The sequence below is a fragment of the Camelus bactrianus genome, chromosome 17 (assembly GCF_048773025.1).
Source record: "Camelus bactrianus isolate YW-2024 breed Bactrian camel chromosome 17, ASM4877302v1, whole genome shotgun sequence".
NCBI classification, from domain to species: Eukaryota; Metazoa; Chordata; class Mammalia; order Artiodactyla; family Camelidae; genus Camelus; species Camelus bactrianus.
Window position 1 is genome coordinate 18,513,785 of NC_133555.1, and position 19,233 is coordinate 18,533,017.

At 38.4% G+C, this 19,233-nt stretch overlaps 1 protein-coding gene across 7 annotated transcripts in view; it reads left to right on the forward strand.

The window, feature by feature from the left end:
* FRMD4B (FERM domain containing 4B) overlaps positions 1-19,233 on the forward strand; it is a 284,925-nt gene that overhangs the window by 243,063 nt on the left and 22,629 nt on the right. For all 7 annotated transcript variants that reach the window (XM_074344489.1, XM_074344486.1, XM_074344485.1 and 4 more), the window contains 4 exons: positions 592-675; positions 2,117-2,182; positions 4,759-4,816; positions 6,284-6,370. In XM_074344489.1, the coding sequence (XP_074200590.1) occupies positions 592-675; positions 2,117-2,182; positions 4,759-4,816; positions 6,284-6,370 (295 nt within the window). The remainder of the gene's footprint in view (positions 1-591; positions 676-2,116; positions 2,183-4,758; positions 4,817-6,283; positions 6,371-19,233) is intronic.

Consider the following 19,233-nt stretch of genomic DNA (forward strand, 5'->3'; position numbering starts at 1 on the left):
CCATATTATTTCAGAGAATGGTAAGGAAGTAAGAGACAAGAAATAGAAAGGTCAACATAAACCTTTTTATTGCAATGATATCTATGAAGAAAAATTGGTAGTACCATGTGAATGGTTCTACGATAACCAGTGTTCCAACATGGTGACCATTACATAGCCACTAAAGATAATTATGAGGGTACTATAGAAGCATGGAGAAAGTATGAAATGAAATTTGAAGAATGCTGTGTAAAAATAAGAGTATGGAACATGCAGAATTATAGTAATACTTATGTAATAAAATACATACATACAGGAAATAAAAAGTGAACACAGCTGTGAGTTTATAAGGAAAGTGGGATTGATGGCAATTTAATAGTTATTTTAATTTTTTTTTTGTCTTTCTAAAAACTTCAAAATATCCATCAGATGAGTTGGTCATCCCAATTGAGGGCTGTCTTTAGTTCAAGTCCATAGCCGTATGTATGTTGACAACAGCATTTTTTCCAGAGCTCAAGTTGCTATTACTAGTTTTCAGATTTCATCTGGTGACCAGCTAAGATAATCTTTTAAGTAATAGCAACTGACATAGTGTATTACTTTTCTTTTCAGTGATGAAAATGCCAGGAAAGATTTAAAGACGCTACCAGCCTTTCCAACCAAAACTCTGCAGGAGCATCCATCCCTTGCCTACTGGTAAGCCAAGCCAAGACAGCCAGTGACCCCATTACCAGAGACTTCACTGAGAGCTGCCTGCTCCTCAGGAAGTTAAAAGGAATATAAGTGAGGAAAATATCAAATTGCCCATCACATGTGCCAGACTAACCCTAAGTAGACCTTGGTCTTCGCAGTGAAAGGGTCTTATAAAGCTTTCTGGAGATCATTGTCCCAAGACTGTAATCATTTGTGAAGAGTGGCCACGTGCCTCCTCATTCAAGGGCATAAAAGGTTTGTAAAGTGTACTTTTTAGTGAGTAATAGTCACTATATGTGCATGACTGCACATATAATGTGTCATGTAGCCTTAATCTAGCAGAATATAGTACAAGTGGTATAAAAAGGCAGATTTCCTTGGACAGAAGTGTTTGTAATGAACAGAATGAACCTGAATGATCAGGGATTTCCTCTATAGCCAGAAATCATTGTATATTTTGAGTCATTTTACTTGTCTATATTTTAATGACTCCATTGCATTGCCCATGCAACATTTTTCTTAGAAAAGTACTTTTTCCCCCCTTGAATTAGTTACATTGCCTTAAATTTATTTTCCTCTGTTTAAGGCTGTGGATCCTGAAGATGGTTTTCCTTTCCACTAAAGGACTGGTTACAAAATAAATATTCAACATGAATAGCTTTAATATGAAAGCTGGAGTATTTCCCAAACAAATAGTGAAAGTGTGTACTAAGGCTACATCACATCCTGAGGCTGGAAACTTCTAAATGAATCATTGTTTAAGGGTAGTTTCTTAAGGATAAAAAACAAAGACCGATTACCATTGATTATTGGTTGTCTAGAGATAAAAACATTTATTCTTCTCAGTTATACTTGAGATATGACTGAGGAGCTACCAGTCTGAAAGAAGGGTAAATAGCTGAATGATGTTAAAGGTGACCAGACTTCTGCCTGTTTCTCTCCTTTCTAGTCAAAAAGTTTTATCCTAAGACAGTAATGGAGGCTTTTCTCCTAAAAGAGTATATTCACAAGTAGTGACAGCATTTTTCATTGAAGCAGTTTTAATTCTTTCTGTATCTTTCTGAACAATTTAAAGGAAATGTCTAGAAAACCTGATACTTGCTGATCACTCTGAAAACCCTTTTTAAGTTCCCCAAGAAGGCTCTCTAACTAGTACTGAATAACATTATTTCGTATTTATTGTATACCATTCAGTTATGGGAAAGAATATTAGTTTTTCATTTAATGAATTGATATTATGCTTTTCTAATAAGTGACGTCAAGTGCCTGAGGGTCAAGAATTCATGTCATACAAAAACAAAAGTCAACCAGCTTCTGTCTCCGAAACAAGTTGGTCAAGGCCTTCTCTCTCAAGTTTTTCAGGTTGCCACCTGAGACTCCTGAAACTGAATCTGTGCCTCATACAGTCATTCATTGCTCTGCTTTTCATTTTCTTGTCTTACAGTGAGGACAGGGTAATTGAGCATTATTTGAAAATCAAAGGTCTGACTCGGGGTCAAGCTGTGGTTCAGTAAGTATCTTTCTTTTTGCTTAGATGAAATTTTAAATTTTTTTAAATTAAAAAAATTGGGGGGGAGCAATTAGGTTTATTTTTATTTATTTATTTAATGGAGGTACTGGGGATCAAACCCAGGACCTTGTGCATGCTAAGCACACGTTCTACCACTGAGCTATATCCTCCCCTCAGATGTAATTTTTTAAATTGAAATATAGTTGATGTGTAAATTATAGGTGTACAATATAGTGATGCACAATTTTTAGAGGCTATACTCCATTTGTAGTTATTATAAAATGTTTGCTATATTCCCTATGTTGTTCAATATTAGATATAATTTTAATGCCTCTGTTTGACGAAGTGATCTGAAATGATTTCTGTTGTGTAGTTTGTATACATAAAGTCCTTACCTGGTTAGAATTATCTTACCATGAATTATAAAATGTCTTGGGTCATTCCATACTTAGGTGTCATCAGTTCAGATGCCAGTCAGCATCAGGCAGGTAAAAGAAATGAGAAATACAGGCTGAGTGTAGGGGAGTAGGGAATGGTGGAGACTGTGGTGAAGTAGAGAGCTTTTGCCCTGAGCCAAGTCAAGGGTATTCAGCTTCAGAATTCAGGCACAGTGTTGCCAGATCATCTGATGTTTTTCCAGAAAAGCTGGAAATTCCGATTTTTAAATCCTAATTTTAAACATTGCAAAGTAATTTTAAGAAAATTTTTGCACGACATGAGCCACACAAAACCTGGAGGCAATGTTTGGTTGCTTGGTTTGTGAGTCTCCTTTGCATAGAGCACATAGTGTTGTATTAGATAATCTGTTTCTTCATGCTACCAACAGCAGACCATAATGATATATTTTTACATTTTAGACCTATAGAGTTCTCATCCATTTATTAAAAGCAGTTCACAGGCTACACTGAAGTTTTTGAATTGCAAAAATTAAATTTAAGACTCATAGACATAGAATACAAACTTGTGGTTGCCACGGGGGCGGAGGGTGGGAAGGGATAGATGGGATTTCAAAATTGTAGAATAGATAAACAAGATTATACTGTATAGCACAGGGAAATATACACAAGATCTTGTGGTAGCTCACAGAGAAAAAAATGTGACAATGAATATATATATATATATGTTCATGTATAACTGAAAAATTGTGCTCTACACTGGAATTTGACACAACATTGTAAAATGATTACAAATCAATAAAAATGTTTATAAATAAATAAATAAATAAAATAAGAATAAAAACTAAATTTACAATTTTGTAATTTTTAAATTATAAAAACAAATGTAGCATTATTGCTATAATAATTGTAGAATAACTTCTATGGCCACAGAAGTTTAAAAAAAAACCTGCTGAATATAGCTCAGAGCATGTGAGAACTTGAAATAAGAACTTGGCGATGACTATTCCTCTGGTCAGTGTGTAGATATCCCCCACATCCCTACTCTTGCATTAATCTCTTTTTTATCGTAGCGCATCTTCTGTGAGATTCGAGGTAGAAATCAGAAGTTAACAGTCCTGAAGTTGAATCCTTAACTTGTGCCTGTTTTCTAAACTGGAAAAAGGAAAGAAAGGAGTAACAGTTTCCCTGAAGGATTTTAGGTTAGCTTAATGAGGACTTTATGAATTGTTCTTGCTTAAAGGCAGTGCCCTCTTCTTTTGATCATTACCCTTATGGCTCCAAATAAGAGACTGTCTAATTTAGTAGTTAAAGCTCTAGACTGGACTCTGACTGACTTTATTAGAATCCTGGTGGTGCAGAGTAATTGCTGCCCGACTTTGGCACATTTACCTAATTTTTAATATTCATTTACATGTAGACCATTTACATTTAAAAAATTATCAAATTATCAATTACGAAGTCCAGAGCAATTGATCTTCAAAATGTCATTAAAAATTCCACATGTATCATAAAAGAACCTCAATATTTTGTGGGCAGAGAGGAAATCTTACACAATTTAGTCCACTCCATAAAGTCTTTTTTTTTTTTTTTCATAAAGTCTTAGAGGTACATAATAAAAATTTATTGAATTAAAAATAACAAGAGTTAGCATCATCATTTTAATTTGGGGGGGATGTTTTTAAAAGTCAGGTTTACATACAATAAAATTCACCCTTTTAAAACATATATTTCTAAGATGTTTGTCTTGAGAGTTAAGGATATATTTCTAAGAGTTTACCATGATCAATATATGGGATAGCTTTATTTTTTACTTAGTATGAGCATGTCCCAAAAGTTGATTCTCATTGCTTATATCATTAGGTGCTTAATTTAAAAAATACTTGTAATTTGGGTTTATAATACAGTGCAATATATTTCTAAGACATAGAAATTTTAATATGTGGAAAATAACATTTCCCATAGCTTTTCAAAACTGAATGTGTGTTAACAACCTCCTAACATTTGGATCAGATAAAATATATTACTCCTGTAGAGTGGTTTATTCTATTTCTACTTTAGTCAAAGACATGGTTATAATGAGGAAAATAAATATAAATTGTGTTTCTGTAGATCACTTTTCCCCAAAGGGCTCTCTGACTAATTAAATAAGAGGTTACAACATACATTCATTTTCCATAGGTATATGAAAATAGTAGAAGCCCTACCAACTTATGGAGTCCATTATTATGCAGTAAAGGTAAGCACTTTTTACATGACAAAGCTTTCATCATGACCATGTTATGAGAGTTAGTGAGCAACACTAACTTTTTTTAAAATCACATAAATCTATATGCTTGTATATATAAATTATCTCTAGAAATTTCAGCATTTAGAATAGAATTGATTTTCTTTTTTTAAAAAGCCTGGAAAAATATATATATTTCAGTAAATTATGAAGCACATTATTTTTGCAAAGTATTTGCTATGTTCAAATGTTTTTCTCAAGCCTTGGTTAGTACTAAGATACTCAGATCGTTCTTTTTTTTGGCACTTTTTTTTTTTTTTTTAGCTAGTCTTGCTGTTCTTTTTCTTTTCCAATTGTGTGTCTTTCTAATGCCACTAGATGTTTGTTTGATAGTGCCTTTGATGAGAACCATGCAGTTTCCAATATCAGTTCAAAAGCTTCATAAAATCACCAAGTTTTTCCAGGATTTGCAATACTGATTTTCAGTTGGTATGTTTTATATTTGTGTAGTATTTTCAGATTGCTATACACAAGGAGAGATTCAATAAGAAATATTTTGAGATGATGAAAGATAAAGCATATTGTTAAGAAGGGGGTGTTGTTTGAAAGAAGAATAATTTTATACTTGGTCAATCCTGAGTGACTTCAAGTCCCAACAATGTTTGCAATTTGAAATGGTGGGGAATTGGGTAATAAATACCTGTATAATGAGGACACCTTGTACTAAAAAATATGTACCAATTCCACTTTAATTATTCCTGGTTCTTAAAATTTGTTTGCATATGAGTATCTATTTAAGCTCAAGTTTTTCTTTTCCTATGTCAGTATATCCTTTTCTTTGGCAAGACCTAAAAGATAAGTTTATGGAAAAGAAAAATACTTCTTTCTTTCTTATATGTACCTCAAAGTCATTTTTCAAGCATCCTGTCTTTGAATCACATAATTCTCCAAAAGAGTTTTTTTGGGTTTTTTTTTTTTTTTTCAGTATTTCCATGTTCGTTAAGTATATTATAAACATTAGAATTTGAAACCACTTTTCTCATCTTGGTAGTTTGTTGGAAACTTCTCTGACCTTTATAGCTGGTTACTAATCTAGAGAACAAAGAGCTTTTTTTCTTTTTCTTCTCTCTCTCTCTCTTTTTTTTTTTGGATTGATAAACTGGCTTTTGTACTCTGGATTAATTCTTAGTTGAATTACCTACATTCTTCTTCTCTGCAACTGTTTAATCAAAATAGTAATACTTCTTTCTTTTTGATGGTATTAATAATATTGGTCTGTTTTGACTTACAGACCTTATTTGAAGAAACTCAACAAAGGCATTTTAATGACAAGTTAGGATTTTAAGTAGTGTTTTGTTTACCGAGACAAAATTGTTTTGACTTGCTGTTACTTGTTAAAGGATGAAATTGGTAGATATTACTTCATCTCTAGAAGACTTAACAATTAGGTCTTGGTTCTCATGCTTTTCCATCTTCCAGGATAAACAAGGACTTCCTTGGTGGCTTGGAATCAGCTATAAAGGAATTGGCCAGTATGATTTACAAGATAAGGTGAAACCTCGGAAAGTAAGTATGAGTCATTTTGGATACTTAGAAGAACATTGAGCTATTCTAGAGCTGGATACGTGGCTTTCAGGGGCACCAAACAGTCTTGGGTAAAGAACTTCTGGTATTGAAATCATAGGTTGCAAGACATCTCAGGTTAAATGTAAAATACTTTTTTGTAACTGATTCATATACCATTTACACAGCAATTCCACATGTGATCATTTATTCTCAGGAAATAAAATTATGCACAAAGATTTACCTAGCGGGGTGTTGATCACAACATAGTTTTCAAGTGCATACAATAAGGTTTCTATTTTAAGTTAGTATGAACATGATGATGTCATTTGTTTAATAAATTTTAAGTATATGTAAAAATATATACATGCATCCACACACATAGGCATACATATACATATTTATATTGGATGGATAAACAAATGGGTGTATTGTAAAGACGTAAACCAAAATTTTGGGTGCTAGGTACCTCTCAGTGGTATGGTTATAAGTAATCTTCTTTCTACTACTGTTGCTATTTTTGCTTATCCTTGTTTTACAATTTTCCATGCTAAACATGCCTACTTTTCGTAAAGGAAAATAAGTTCTGTGCTGTTTATTAAAGGGGTGCACTCTATCGGGTTTGGATTTTCCAGACCTAGTAAGTTACATTCCTTGCAGTTTGCGGTCTGATTATGAGGTTGTTCCTCTTGACTGAGCACAAGCATACAGTACATTTTTGCCTATATAAGAATTGATAGGTCCATGTGGATAGCCATCTAGCTGCCCCAGCCTGCTCAGTATTATCATGACATAAAGGCTTACTCATGCTGGTAGGTTTTGTCGCCCTCGCTGGGCCACGCTGCCATCCCTGGGAGTCACAGCAGTGAAACAATGGCCTCTAATAACAGACCATGGTCAGGCTGCCTGCGCTATCACACCCCGACATCACAGCCTGGAATAGCTCCTATCTCTTCCATCTGTCTCTTGCTTTAACGTGTACTGGAAAAACAGGCGTGTTTTCAGAAAATCAGACCCTGGTAATAAGACCACATGCTCTTCATCTTTGAAGTGTCCTCGTAGACTCAATCAGTGTGCACAATCTTCCTTTGAGTTTAGGGAATGAGAAAGGCTACCCTCATCTCCCCATTTTATGGTTGTGAAACCAGCACAGACAACATGAAACGGTGTCACCCAGAGCAAACCACCGCCCCCTCTGAATGCCCGTCCAGCTCTCCTGGATCAGACTAGCTGGGCACTGAGCCTTCCTATTGGGAATTATCAGTAAAAATAATAAAGCGTTATGTTCAACAACAAAGATCCATCTGTGTGAGAGAGACAGTAAGTGAGCATGTCTGAATCATGCAGTTAGAACTTGGTCGCTATCTTTTTGGCCCAGTGACCCAGATCTATTGAAGTAAGGAATACTTAATTTCCAGGAGGAATATGAGTAATATTGGGTGTATTTTAAAATTTGTTTCTAAGACCGGATTTCTAATCATGCTAGATACGATGGCCATGGCATTTTTTTCAGATGGTTTTCAAAGTCATTTTTACTTACAGTTATATATTTTAATTTTTTTTTATCAAAAGTTTTAAACAGTCATTATAAAAGAAACAAAAAAAAAGCACACACTTCAGAAACATGTCACTTGGGGCAAGAAGTCCTTCAGCAACCCTCATCCCTCCCTTGTGATAATCACTGTCAAGGGGATGATACTGGTCCACTCAGACTTTGTCAGTGTACGTACCAAACTTGCACAGAGGGGAAGAAATCTTACTCTGTACACGACTCCGTATTGTGTCGTATTTCTTCAAGTCACTTATAAAACAGATCTCTTTCCACTCTTTTTAAAGCTGCCTTGGACTCCGTGATGTAGAAATACATAATGTACTTAACCAGTTCTCTCTTTTTTTCAATGCAATTTTTAAAGGTTACTTTCCACTTACAGTTATCACAAAACATTGGCTGTATTCCCCGGGTTGTACCATACATCCTCGAGCCTGTCTCACACCCAGTGGTTTGCACCTCCCACTCCCTCACCTGTTTATTGCCCCTCCCCACACTGGTTTGTGCTCTGTATCTGTGAGTCTGCTTCTTTTATCTGATATTCGCTAGCTAGTGACATTTTTTTTTATTCCTTAGGTTAAGTGATATACGAGATTCGTCTTCCTCTGTCTGACTTACTTTGCTTAGCATAATGCCCTCCAAGTCATGTTGCAAATGACAAAAATCTCATCCTTCTTTACGGCTGAGTGGTATTCCATTGTGTGTGTGTATGTATGTATATATCTTCTTTATCCAGTCATCTGTTGATGGACACTTAGGTTGTTTCTATATCTTTGCAATTGTAAATAGTGCTGCTATGAACTTTGGTAACCATTTCTCTCTTGATGGACATTTGGGTTGTTTCCATTGATGGGAGGGGAGGTTGAAGTATAATGAACTTGAGCCAGTGCAAACAGGTAGCCCCTAGTTTATCTGTTTTATGAGATCAAATTATTGCCTATCGTGTTTTCTTCAGGTAGACTTCATCTCTGTTAACATTTTTTGATAATTTATTTCTTCCCTGAATTTTACTTTAAGAAATAGCGTTTCTTAAAGTGGGTTTTTTCCCCCTGAGTCTTGCTTGTAAAATATAACTTACATCGACTCATGAGTAATTTCTTAGCTAATGCGGCTTGGTAAAATTGAGATTCCCACAGACTATAAATGCATCTGCTGAAAACAACCAGGCTTTCTTCCAAAATAATGGTGAATCAGAATCTGCACAGTAAATACTGCAGTTAATTTCCTCTCAGTTGCTCATGACTCACAGGCCTTTCTTTACATTCACAGTTTCATAGAAATCGGTAAATATTGTTTGACACTGATCCTAATCAGGTTTGCATGTTCATTTCAGAGTCTGGACAAGAGTCAGAAGCCACTTCCTTTCTTCAGTTTGCAGTTTTCCTATTTCATTTTCAAGGCAGGCCGTCCAGTTCAAAAAGGGCCATGAGCAGGTCATCTGGTGTCATCACTGTCTTGCTTTCTCTTTCTTGTTTTTTTTTTTTTTTAGCAGGTGTCCAGACACTCTGTACCATTGTGTGCCTCCTCCTTGCTTCTTCTGTTTAATCAGATGGTGGATTTTTCTTTCAGTGTCTTTATGTTTTCACGTCTGGACAACTTAAGGGTTTCCTTGGCGGGAGGATGTTCTAAAGTCCCCGTCCCGGCTCATCTGGCACAAATGAGGGAATGCGTCTTTTAAAGGGTGACGGACACTGCTGTCCCAGAGGAGGACCGTGCTGCGGCTGCTTGCGTGGCCCTGTGCTCCAGCAGGATGCCAATGGCTGGGCGGGAAGGAAGGTCAGATTGGCAAACTGGAACAAAACAGAGGCTGGGATGGGAGGCTGTGTAGATGGTCAGCCTCTTGAACCACATACCTGCTGTGTTCTAATTACATGGCTTAAAAACCAGCCAGAAGGAAGACGGTTTGCCAATAAGATGCCACAAGGCTGTTTTGAAAAGGAGTTGGTCCAAGATCCACAGGCTGAGGCCTTCTGTCCTTTCCACATAATGTCTATTACTGCCTCTGAATATCGGGGACTGTGTTTGTTCTACCTCCTAGAAAACCCAGCAGGTGCTCACCCTATATGTTGTCTGTAAGGCTTTAGACAGCCAGGGGTGTCAGTATGTTTGCAGTCCATGTGGTATAATGACACAGGGCAAGGGTTTCGGACGCAATCCAGTGTCTGTTTGCTGTGCGGCTTTTGGCACATTGCTTCATCTCCCTTTTAACTCCATTTCCTCATCTGCACTAATGCATGGTAGTGCACTGATGGTAATGCAACTAGCTGCATTGGGGGTTGTAAGAATTAAACGAGATTATATTTAACATTGTGCCCGATACACAGTCATTACTCGATAACTGGTTATTCCTTTGTAGTGAGGGAGAGACACACACACAGAAAAAGAGAATGAGAAGTATTCTTGGATCACTATTTGGTTAGGGAAGGACCCAACATTGCTACAAACCCGGAGGCCTAATGTACCACTGAAGAGTACACACTCAAATGTTCTCTTTTCAGAGACTAAGCATTCTGCCCTTCCTCATTCGTTAATTATAATGCTCTAAGGCGTGATGCAAATTAAAAGAAAAATTTTAAATTCTGAGTTCAAATCCACAAAAATTCAGGGTATTAAAAATTCAGATCCTACGCAGTTTTTCTTCGTGCATGAAATGTGTCGCTGAAGATTCTTACGGAATGTGAAACGTACCAGAACTCAACTCAACTTCAAATCATAGGATGTTCAAACTTAAGAACGATGAGGTTTTACTTTAAAAAAAAAAAAAAGCAAACTGATGTTCTTTCTAGGTTTTTACTGATTCATTCAGTATTTCAGGGAAAGATGTCTGTTCTCCACAAAGAAGTAGACAATAGGTCAGTGGCTGAGTAAAGTGTTAGATGTCATGACTGAGTGGTAACCCTTTAGCAAGTTACTTCAGCAGGAAAAATCAGAACCTGTCAGCGATGGGAGGAATAAAAATGGCCAGCGAGGCTAGGTGTTATAGGTAGACCATGGTAGGATAAAATGCCTTTCAAGATTAGTACCTTTCCGCATTGTAACATGCCAAGAAAATTTTGTGATACACGTCATTACCCAGGGGCACTTCGGGGTGGGGAAAAAGGTTTTTAGCTGTCAGTTCACTGATTTTTTAAAATTATTGGAATCCTCAAATGCCTAGAGCCAGACAAATTAAGAAACCAGCACAAAATTCTTCGTGTTTGCTTGTCATCAAAGCGCAGGGTTCGTTTCATTTAACTCAGTGACTTGCTTATTTTTCTGAGCACGGCCATCCTGACCATCTCTAAACCCTCCCTGCTTTTGCCACCACTGCCCCCATCCCTGCGGACCTTGATTAGCATGCCGCTTCTAATGCTGCTTAACTTCTAGGTGAGGTTAACTGTAGGAGAAGGAAGAGAATGTGTGCACTTTCCACATCAATACACAATAAAGTATGGTGTGCAGGGGAAAAAAGGAATTACAGAATGTCACCCGGAGACCAGTCCATCCTGTTTGTAAAGTGTATAATTAAGCTCCGGCCACACCAATAATCAATTTCATCGTTAAAACCTTCCACAGAGTCAGTGGGAGGAGAACTCCAACCCTGTAGTGTGGATTTGAAATAAGAACCAGTCCTGCGCACCCGCTTACCGGTTGGCTGACCTGGAGCTATCAGTCAACCTTTCTGGGCCTTTATTTCCTCAACTGTCAAGTTCAAAGAATTCTGTCTGTCCTGTCTACCTCACAGATCATTATGTGGGCACAGTGGGTTAGTGCATTCTTTCACTGAGTGCATATTTTTCCCTGCACACCATACTCTAATTTATAGGAAGTTTACTGGACAGCATAGGCATTTGCCTTTTCCTCCTCTAGTTAATCACAATTAGAATTCTAAGCAGTTCTAAGTCAAGGAGCCCTCAGAGAATTTGCTGGGCACTGGTGAGTCTCCATTTCACAACTGGTAGGCAGATGGAAAGAAGCCAAAGCAAGTAGCCTTATTATTCATAAAGTCATCAAGTCTAATTACAAAGGAGGCTGGGAAGTGTAGTCTCCAGGCGGGTGGTCATGGACAAAGCCATAATTCAAGGTGTTTTGTTACTAAAATGAAGAGGGAAAAATAGATCCTGGGGGTGATAAATAGTTTCTATCACCCTGTGTGTGTTTGCTTTGAAGTCGTTTAGGGGGATGGGTAATGAGAAGCAAACAAGTAAGCAAAGAATAAAGACATAATTATAAGTTTTGAATAGTCTCTGATGGACACCAGTGAGGTGGAGGGACAGTAATGGGGTGGGTGGGGACATGTTAGTGTGTTCAGGGAAGGCTTCTCTGAGAAAGGTGACATTTAAGCTGAGACCTGAAGGGTGAGAAGAAGCCAGGCTTATGAAGCAAGGGTTGGCATGTTCTAGTCAGAGAACAGCATGTGCTGATGGCAGAGAGGTGGGCACGTTGTAAAAAGCAAGAAGTCACTGTGACCAGAGCTTAAAGAGTAAACACGTTCCCTGTAGAAACTGAAGATGGTGTTTGAAGAAGAGGAAGTGACTGGTGGACAGGCAGAACCATTAGATTTCATTATTTAATCTCTTACTTTGTGTTTCTAGGTATTTACCAAGTGGTGGAATTGTTCGCACGTATAGAAAAGTGAAAGATAGATCTTGAATAGGACTGACTAGTCCAAATGCAGAGAAAACTAGTTAGTTCATAAAGCTATATGAAGAATTTTTCCATGAAGGGGCATAAATAGTAAAATTATCTTCAGTGTATACTGGTAACTCAAGATGGGTTTGGTTTTAATTTATTCATCCTTCAGAAATAAGTTTCTAACAAAGGACAACGTACCCAATTTTATATTTTCAAAAAAAAATTTTTTTTATTGAGACTATTCTGTTTGCAAGGGCTCTGAGCTAGTATTTTATATTCTTTATCTCATTTAAGGAAAAAAAAAATCCAAGTCCTTGTCATCAAGGACCTGACAGTTTATCTGGAAAAGCAGAATTATATTCAAAATCAGAGATTTTATGGAAAATGTTTAATAAGCACATTGGATACGAACCTGTGAGAAGGGACACCAGCTGTCAACACCCAGAAGAGCCAGGCAGGTCTCCCTGAGTGACGGGTCAGCCCTGATTGTACCAGAAACAGTGCGGTGAGCACTCTGATGCAAGTGATAACAGGAAGTCATTAGATCAGCCCTGAGAGGTTAGCGATTTGGCCACAGAGGAAATTTATAGAAGATGACATCCTCTTCAATGATCAGGTTTTTTTTTTCCAGGGTGTGGGAGTAATTAGGTTTATTTACTATTATTGTTGTTATATATTTTTAGAGGAGGTACTGGGGATTGAACCCAGGACCTCATGCATGCTAAGCATATGCTCTACCACTTGAACTATACCCTCCCCCCATCAGAGTTTTATTATTAATTTTCTGATACCCAGAACATCTTTGTCTAAACATTTCCCAAAATACTCAGAATGTTTAAGACCTGATGTTATATATGTGGAAGTTTGTGACATTGCATCCAAAAAAGTCATTCTCGCTATCCGAGTGTGTACCATTTGGGTACGTTATGAAATTTTAGCTCAGCACACTGGACACTGTGAGCATGGCCTCTTGTAGTCCGATCAGTTATGCTGAGTCCCTCTGGGAGGTAACATTTGCATTTAAAAAACAATTTGAAGAACCATTTCTTCCTAAAGACATTACCTAGCTGAGAAAAACAGAACTCCCAAATTCATTATTTTATAGCAAAATTTTGATCTTCTTAATCAACACACCTCACCTACCAAAGCATAGTTATATCATCAAAAATTATCCTCTGAATCAGATTTTCTTATTCTCTGCGCTATCAGTGTTTTGGGTCAGACAGTTCTGTCCTGAGCATATCTGATATTCAGCCTTCTATGAAGTAAGACTAAAAGGAGAACCTCCCCATAACGTTGTCAGAAAGACTCATTCTCAGTCACATAAATATTTTTGATGGGTCGAAGGATGGCTGACTGGATTGAGGGGAGGTCAATTTGGCTTTCTCAAAGCTCATAATCCTGCAAAATTCTAATTTTTCTGGGACTCCAGGAGGCAGAACAGATCTGCTAGCTGGGTCGTAGGTACTAACAGTATATTCCTCAAGTGTTAACTTTTTTTTAATGAAAGAAAGAATAAGTCAGTAAATACAGTGATTTTGGTTTGCTTCAAGTCACAGCAGGGGATCACCCTCTGTGAGTCATTATTTGATGTACAGTCATACGCTACAGCCGTGACTATCCCAAATTTAAGTCATTTCCAGGTGAATTTGCAGTTTAATGATTAACCTATATTATAAGTGCCATTTAAAAAAAAAAAAAAAACAAACCCCAAGCTTCTGATGATTTCTTTCCTGTCCTTGCCCAGTGTTAAACCTTTGGTTGCCATCTACTTTCAATCATTAAGATTCAGAGAGACAGTTGGATCCTCTCTGTCCAAGACTTTTCCTCGTCTTTTCATTACCCCAAAGCATCACCCCCTCCCTCCACCCCACCGCCCGCTGCAGTCGTCAGTGCACACTTCTTAGCATTTTTGTAAGTGTGTACGTGCTGGGGCACATTCCTCCTTATCTGGATACTCCAGACGAGGGGTGGGGTGGCAGGAGCTTGCTAGCTTGCTGCCATGCGTTTCCCTGTAAGTGTGCCCTTGACCTGTCCCTCCTCTGTGACCTCTTGATACAGGAACAGTGAACAGATTTCCTACCTGGAGGATGTATCAGGAAACCACTGATAAAAAATCAACAGAAATACAGCAGTTTCTACAGGGGCTGAAGCTCATAAAATTAGAAACCTGAGGGACACGGATGTGTCAACAGAATAGCTTGGCTGTTTGTCGTCAGTGCAGAGACAGATGTGGGAGCCAGACAGCTCTTTCTAGTTCTGTTTCTATTAGGTGGCTCTCCTCCATCTTCAGAAGAGATAATAAAACAAGGAATGGGCCAGCGTCCTTCCTAACAAATGCAACTAGGTTTATCACTTACCGAATGTTGATTCCGAGGCCAGCACTGGGCTAAGTGCTTTGTAAACATATCTCACTAAACCCTTCCAGCAACCCTCTGAGGCAGGTGGTGTGGGTCCCATTTTTCAGAGGAGGACACCGAGACTCAGGAAGGTTAAACAACTTGCTGATAAAATGCATGTGGTGAAATCAGAATGTAAACCAAAGCAGTCTGATGTAGTCCGGTTGGTTCCGATAAGCCCCACGAGGGAGGGGACCTGTCCATTTATTTGCCAACAAGAACAGGACCTTGCACATAGAAGGCAGATAAGAAATATTTGTTGTAACTGAAGAGGGATGAATAAAGGACTCCAAGAGCTATTTACGTATGTGATACCCAGTTTCCTTTAAGTCTATAATAGTGGGTAGGTTCTAACTAAATATTAATTATAGTTTTCAACAAAATGGCTTAAATATTCAACCCATGCATCTCATTAAATAAAACATAATAGTGTGTGGCAAATTATTCTAAAACCATCAACTCCCTTTACATCTGAGGATAAAGGGAATTGTTTCTGGCTGTGATATTTTGCAGAAGTTTGCTTTTAAGACAGGGTTGGATTCAGCTTTGGTTTTCGGTGTCAGTTTTTAAATTTTTGACACTTCCTTTTTTTAAGGCAGAGTGATTTGTAACCTAAGGATACATTCTCCTCCTGTTGTAGTATTTTTTTTTTTTTTTGATTATCTCTTTGTTACTATCACTGTTCACGTGGCTCCTCTTTGACTTCTTCTGTTTTATCTCTGTATTTATTTATTTTGCAATCTCAAAGTTAATCCCAGCTATGATTTCATCTGTTGCTATCTGCTTCTTTCTTTTGATGCTAAAGGGTGCAACTAATCTTTCCAGATGGGTGTATAGAGTAGAAAGAAGTCTGGAAGACCTAATTTATAATTTTACTGTCACCATGCAAATATTTCTTTCCATCACTAGCACCATGAATTCTAAACACAACATAATTTCAAACCCATTGCTACTAGTAAGTGCCATATAAACAACAGTAAATAGTAATTCATGATTGTTATTATGCCTGTTTCATAATCCATCACTTTAGAAAACAGTCCGGCTTCATACTCTTCCCTCTGTGTTGCAAGGAAAATGAAACTCCTCTTTTTTTCTTTTTTTCCGTCTCCAGATCTCCAAGGGTGGGAATTTTGGCTTGGGTGAAAAAAAATCTTTTTTCCATTTTAATTTGAAAATTACAAATGTTGTTTATACATGCAGATACATAGAATATAATGTATATAATAGTCTCGTTCTGTCCTGTAAGACATCCTATCCTACAATAGGCCTACTCTATCTGGGCACCAGTGTTCTCCAAACAATGGAAAATGTGAAACATACTTTGCTTCCTTCTACCTTCCTTTGAACTTTGATCTTTTTCCTACTACCCTTCTTTATCTTCCAGGTGATTTAGAGTACCCCTTATATATGTCAGGCCATTTCTCTAATGCAGAGGCCCCCAACAAGTCGGGTCAGCCTGATGGATATTTCTTTGACAGTTTCCTCTTATCCTTCCATGGGTTTGAAATCTCGAGTGATTTTGACCAGAGGAGAGGCCAGCCTTTCCTTACCCTTTAAGGGAAACACTGGCAAAAAGGACAGGAATGAAGACCGGTCACTTGTCTGCTGTGTGCCAGGCGCTGTCCTAGGCGTGTTGCATGAGTAAAGGAATCCATTTGATCCCAGCTCCACGGCATGGTCACTGTCTCATCCTGGCTCTCTGAGATCAAGAACTCCAAGCTCATTTAAAAGCACACTAGAAGAATGATTTCAGAAATTTTAAAAGAAAAACCATCTTATTTCCAGCTGCCAGCTAGATCAAGTGGCCCTACAATTAAAAGTGTTTTCCTAGCAACCTTGAACTTTGATAAGAATCATAGTGGTAATAAATGGCTAAAATAGATGCCTCCCAAATGGTTAGGAAGTGGAGCTCTCACTCCTGCATGAAATAGACCAACCTTTGTTCATTTTATATAAACGTCTATTTTAATTTTTAGAAATGAAAAGAATATATAGGCAAAGCAAGAATCTGGCAACGCCTCCATAACCACTTAGATTGGCGATGACTAATATTTTGTCATATTTACTTCATCTCATTTTCCCTAATAAAAGAAATCAAACCTTACTGTACCACTTACCCCGCGTACAAGCCACCGCAGCTGTCATGAATTAAGTTTAGGCCACCCGATTCACTTTTATACTATTCCCAGCACATACGTGAAATCACATTTTGCAAAAACTTTGTAAGATTTCAGGTGGGGAAACAGCTTTGCCTCGCAGACTTAAAAACTCAGTCTCGTTCCCATAACTTCGTTTGCAAACCCAGTTGCCATCTAATTATTTCAAGTTCTTTAAAGAAGCCGAAACCCTTCACCTTTTAAGTAGGGTTTTTGCTTGCAGGGAGCCCGTCTGCTCTCAATGCAGGGACATGCTGAATGGAGGCAAAAGCGCTAGCTAGAATTTCACGTTTGTAATTGGTAAGGGGGGGAGGTGGCTGCTTTCAGAGATCAGGTTTCAAGTCCGCCCCGGTTTTTATGTGTGTGGGAATGGACTCAAAGGAAAACACAGCTGAGCTGCATTGTGGCTCTTCCTGTGGAACCTGTTCACGTCCAGGGTGAGTAAACCCAGGGAGAAGTGCCTCCCTCACCCAGCCTCTAGTGAAATTTGTGCCTGAACTCAAAGCAGCTTACTTCCCAGGGAATACCACCTGAATCCACACTGTGCCTCATTTGCAAAATGTGTCCCTTTATGGGGGAAAATCTGCTCGAGAGAGCTTGGCCCTCCTCCCCGGGATGGAGGAAGGAGTGGGTCTGGGGAGGTGTCACTCGGTAGAGTTGCTGATGTCAGTAGCGTGTCAGCCGTGGGAGGCTCAGTTTGTGAAACTGAGTTACACGTAAGTGTCTTAGGAAACTCCGTTCAGAACTCACCGGAGCTGCCGTCCTGGGAGGGGGGAGGGAGAATGGAGAAGAGACCTCGGAGTTTTCCTTCCCGTTTCTGTCCCATTTTGGGGACTTGGGGGTTAAACGAAATGACAGCCTCAAATCTCCGGACATTTTAGGAAATCGGTATGTAGCTTTAAGCTCTCACTAATTCCTCTTTCTACCTGGGCAAGCATTGTAGTTACAGACACTACATGTCCAGACCATGAGGGGCTGTGTTCTTAGTGGCTGCTGGCTTATTTCACTCTGTCTGGGCTTGGGGGGGGCCAGTGTGAACACTTTTGTCTCCTCGCTGCATATGCTGGGAGCCTTCAGCACATGCTGTTGCTTTACGTGAGGTTTACATGTTGGTGAAAAGTCTTGGTTCCCGTACCTCAGGAAATGGTTTTGCTGATTGTGCGCTGCAGAGAGATGTTACGATTTACATGATTTAAATGCTCTTTGAAGAGTTTTTGAACAGAATTTTAAAATCTGGCCAAAGTCAAATAATGGAATTAAATCTCTGTGCTAGTATTTCTCTAATCAAGGCTGGGATGGAGAAAAAAAGTTCCAACTGTGAAGTCAAAAGATGAAAGGAGAAGCCAGGACTGAGGCTAATGTCTGGGGTTGGGGGTGAACCCAGGAAATGGAGCAGGGTGCATTCAGTTCTGCGAACGAGCTACTTTTTACAAGTTATTTCATTTTCAGATGCCCAGTGCTAGTAAATTCTCTTTCTCCCCACCAAATGGCAAATAACGCCAAATGCAGCCTTAGAATGTCAACAGTGAGGGTATAGAGATGGGTTCTCTTTACTGAAACGACAGGCTCTAGCTCAGAAACCAAGAGTGCAGCTCCAGAGTTCACTCCCACCCCACCCTGCCTCCAATTCCTGGCGCTCGGTTTCTGTCAGATTTAGGGGAGCTCTTGTAGGTGGGGAAACTGGAATCCTGGAGACTCACCCCTGAGCCACCGTCCTGTTTTACTTTCACTTTGCATTCTTTTGAAATTTAACCTGTGGTCTTATTGAAACATCCCTTTTGACTGTCTTTCCATTTAAATAGGAAGTCAGTATCTTTGATCAGAAGGCATGTGCTTACTGGAATCTGTGAGTTCCTTACTCACTCTTTTATTTAGTTGAGTCAGAGGAAAAATAGTGTGCATGTTCCCCACAGTTGTCTGGTTTTATTGTTCAAGGAGGACTGATGAGGTGAAGATTACTGTCAGAAGAAAGAATAAAATGGTTTCAGGTTGTGGCTGATTTGTGCAAGGACCGCGTTATGTATTCGTGCTTAATCTTAGTGCTTATTCTTAGATCTGAGTTCTTAGTCTTAATTCTTGATTTTTTTGTATTATTAAGCTGATTTCTAGATTTAGTAAAACCAACATTAACTAAAGCTGTATGGCTTT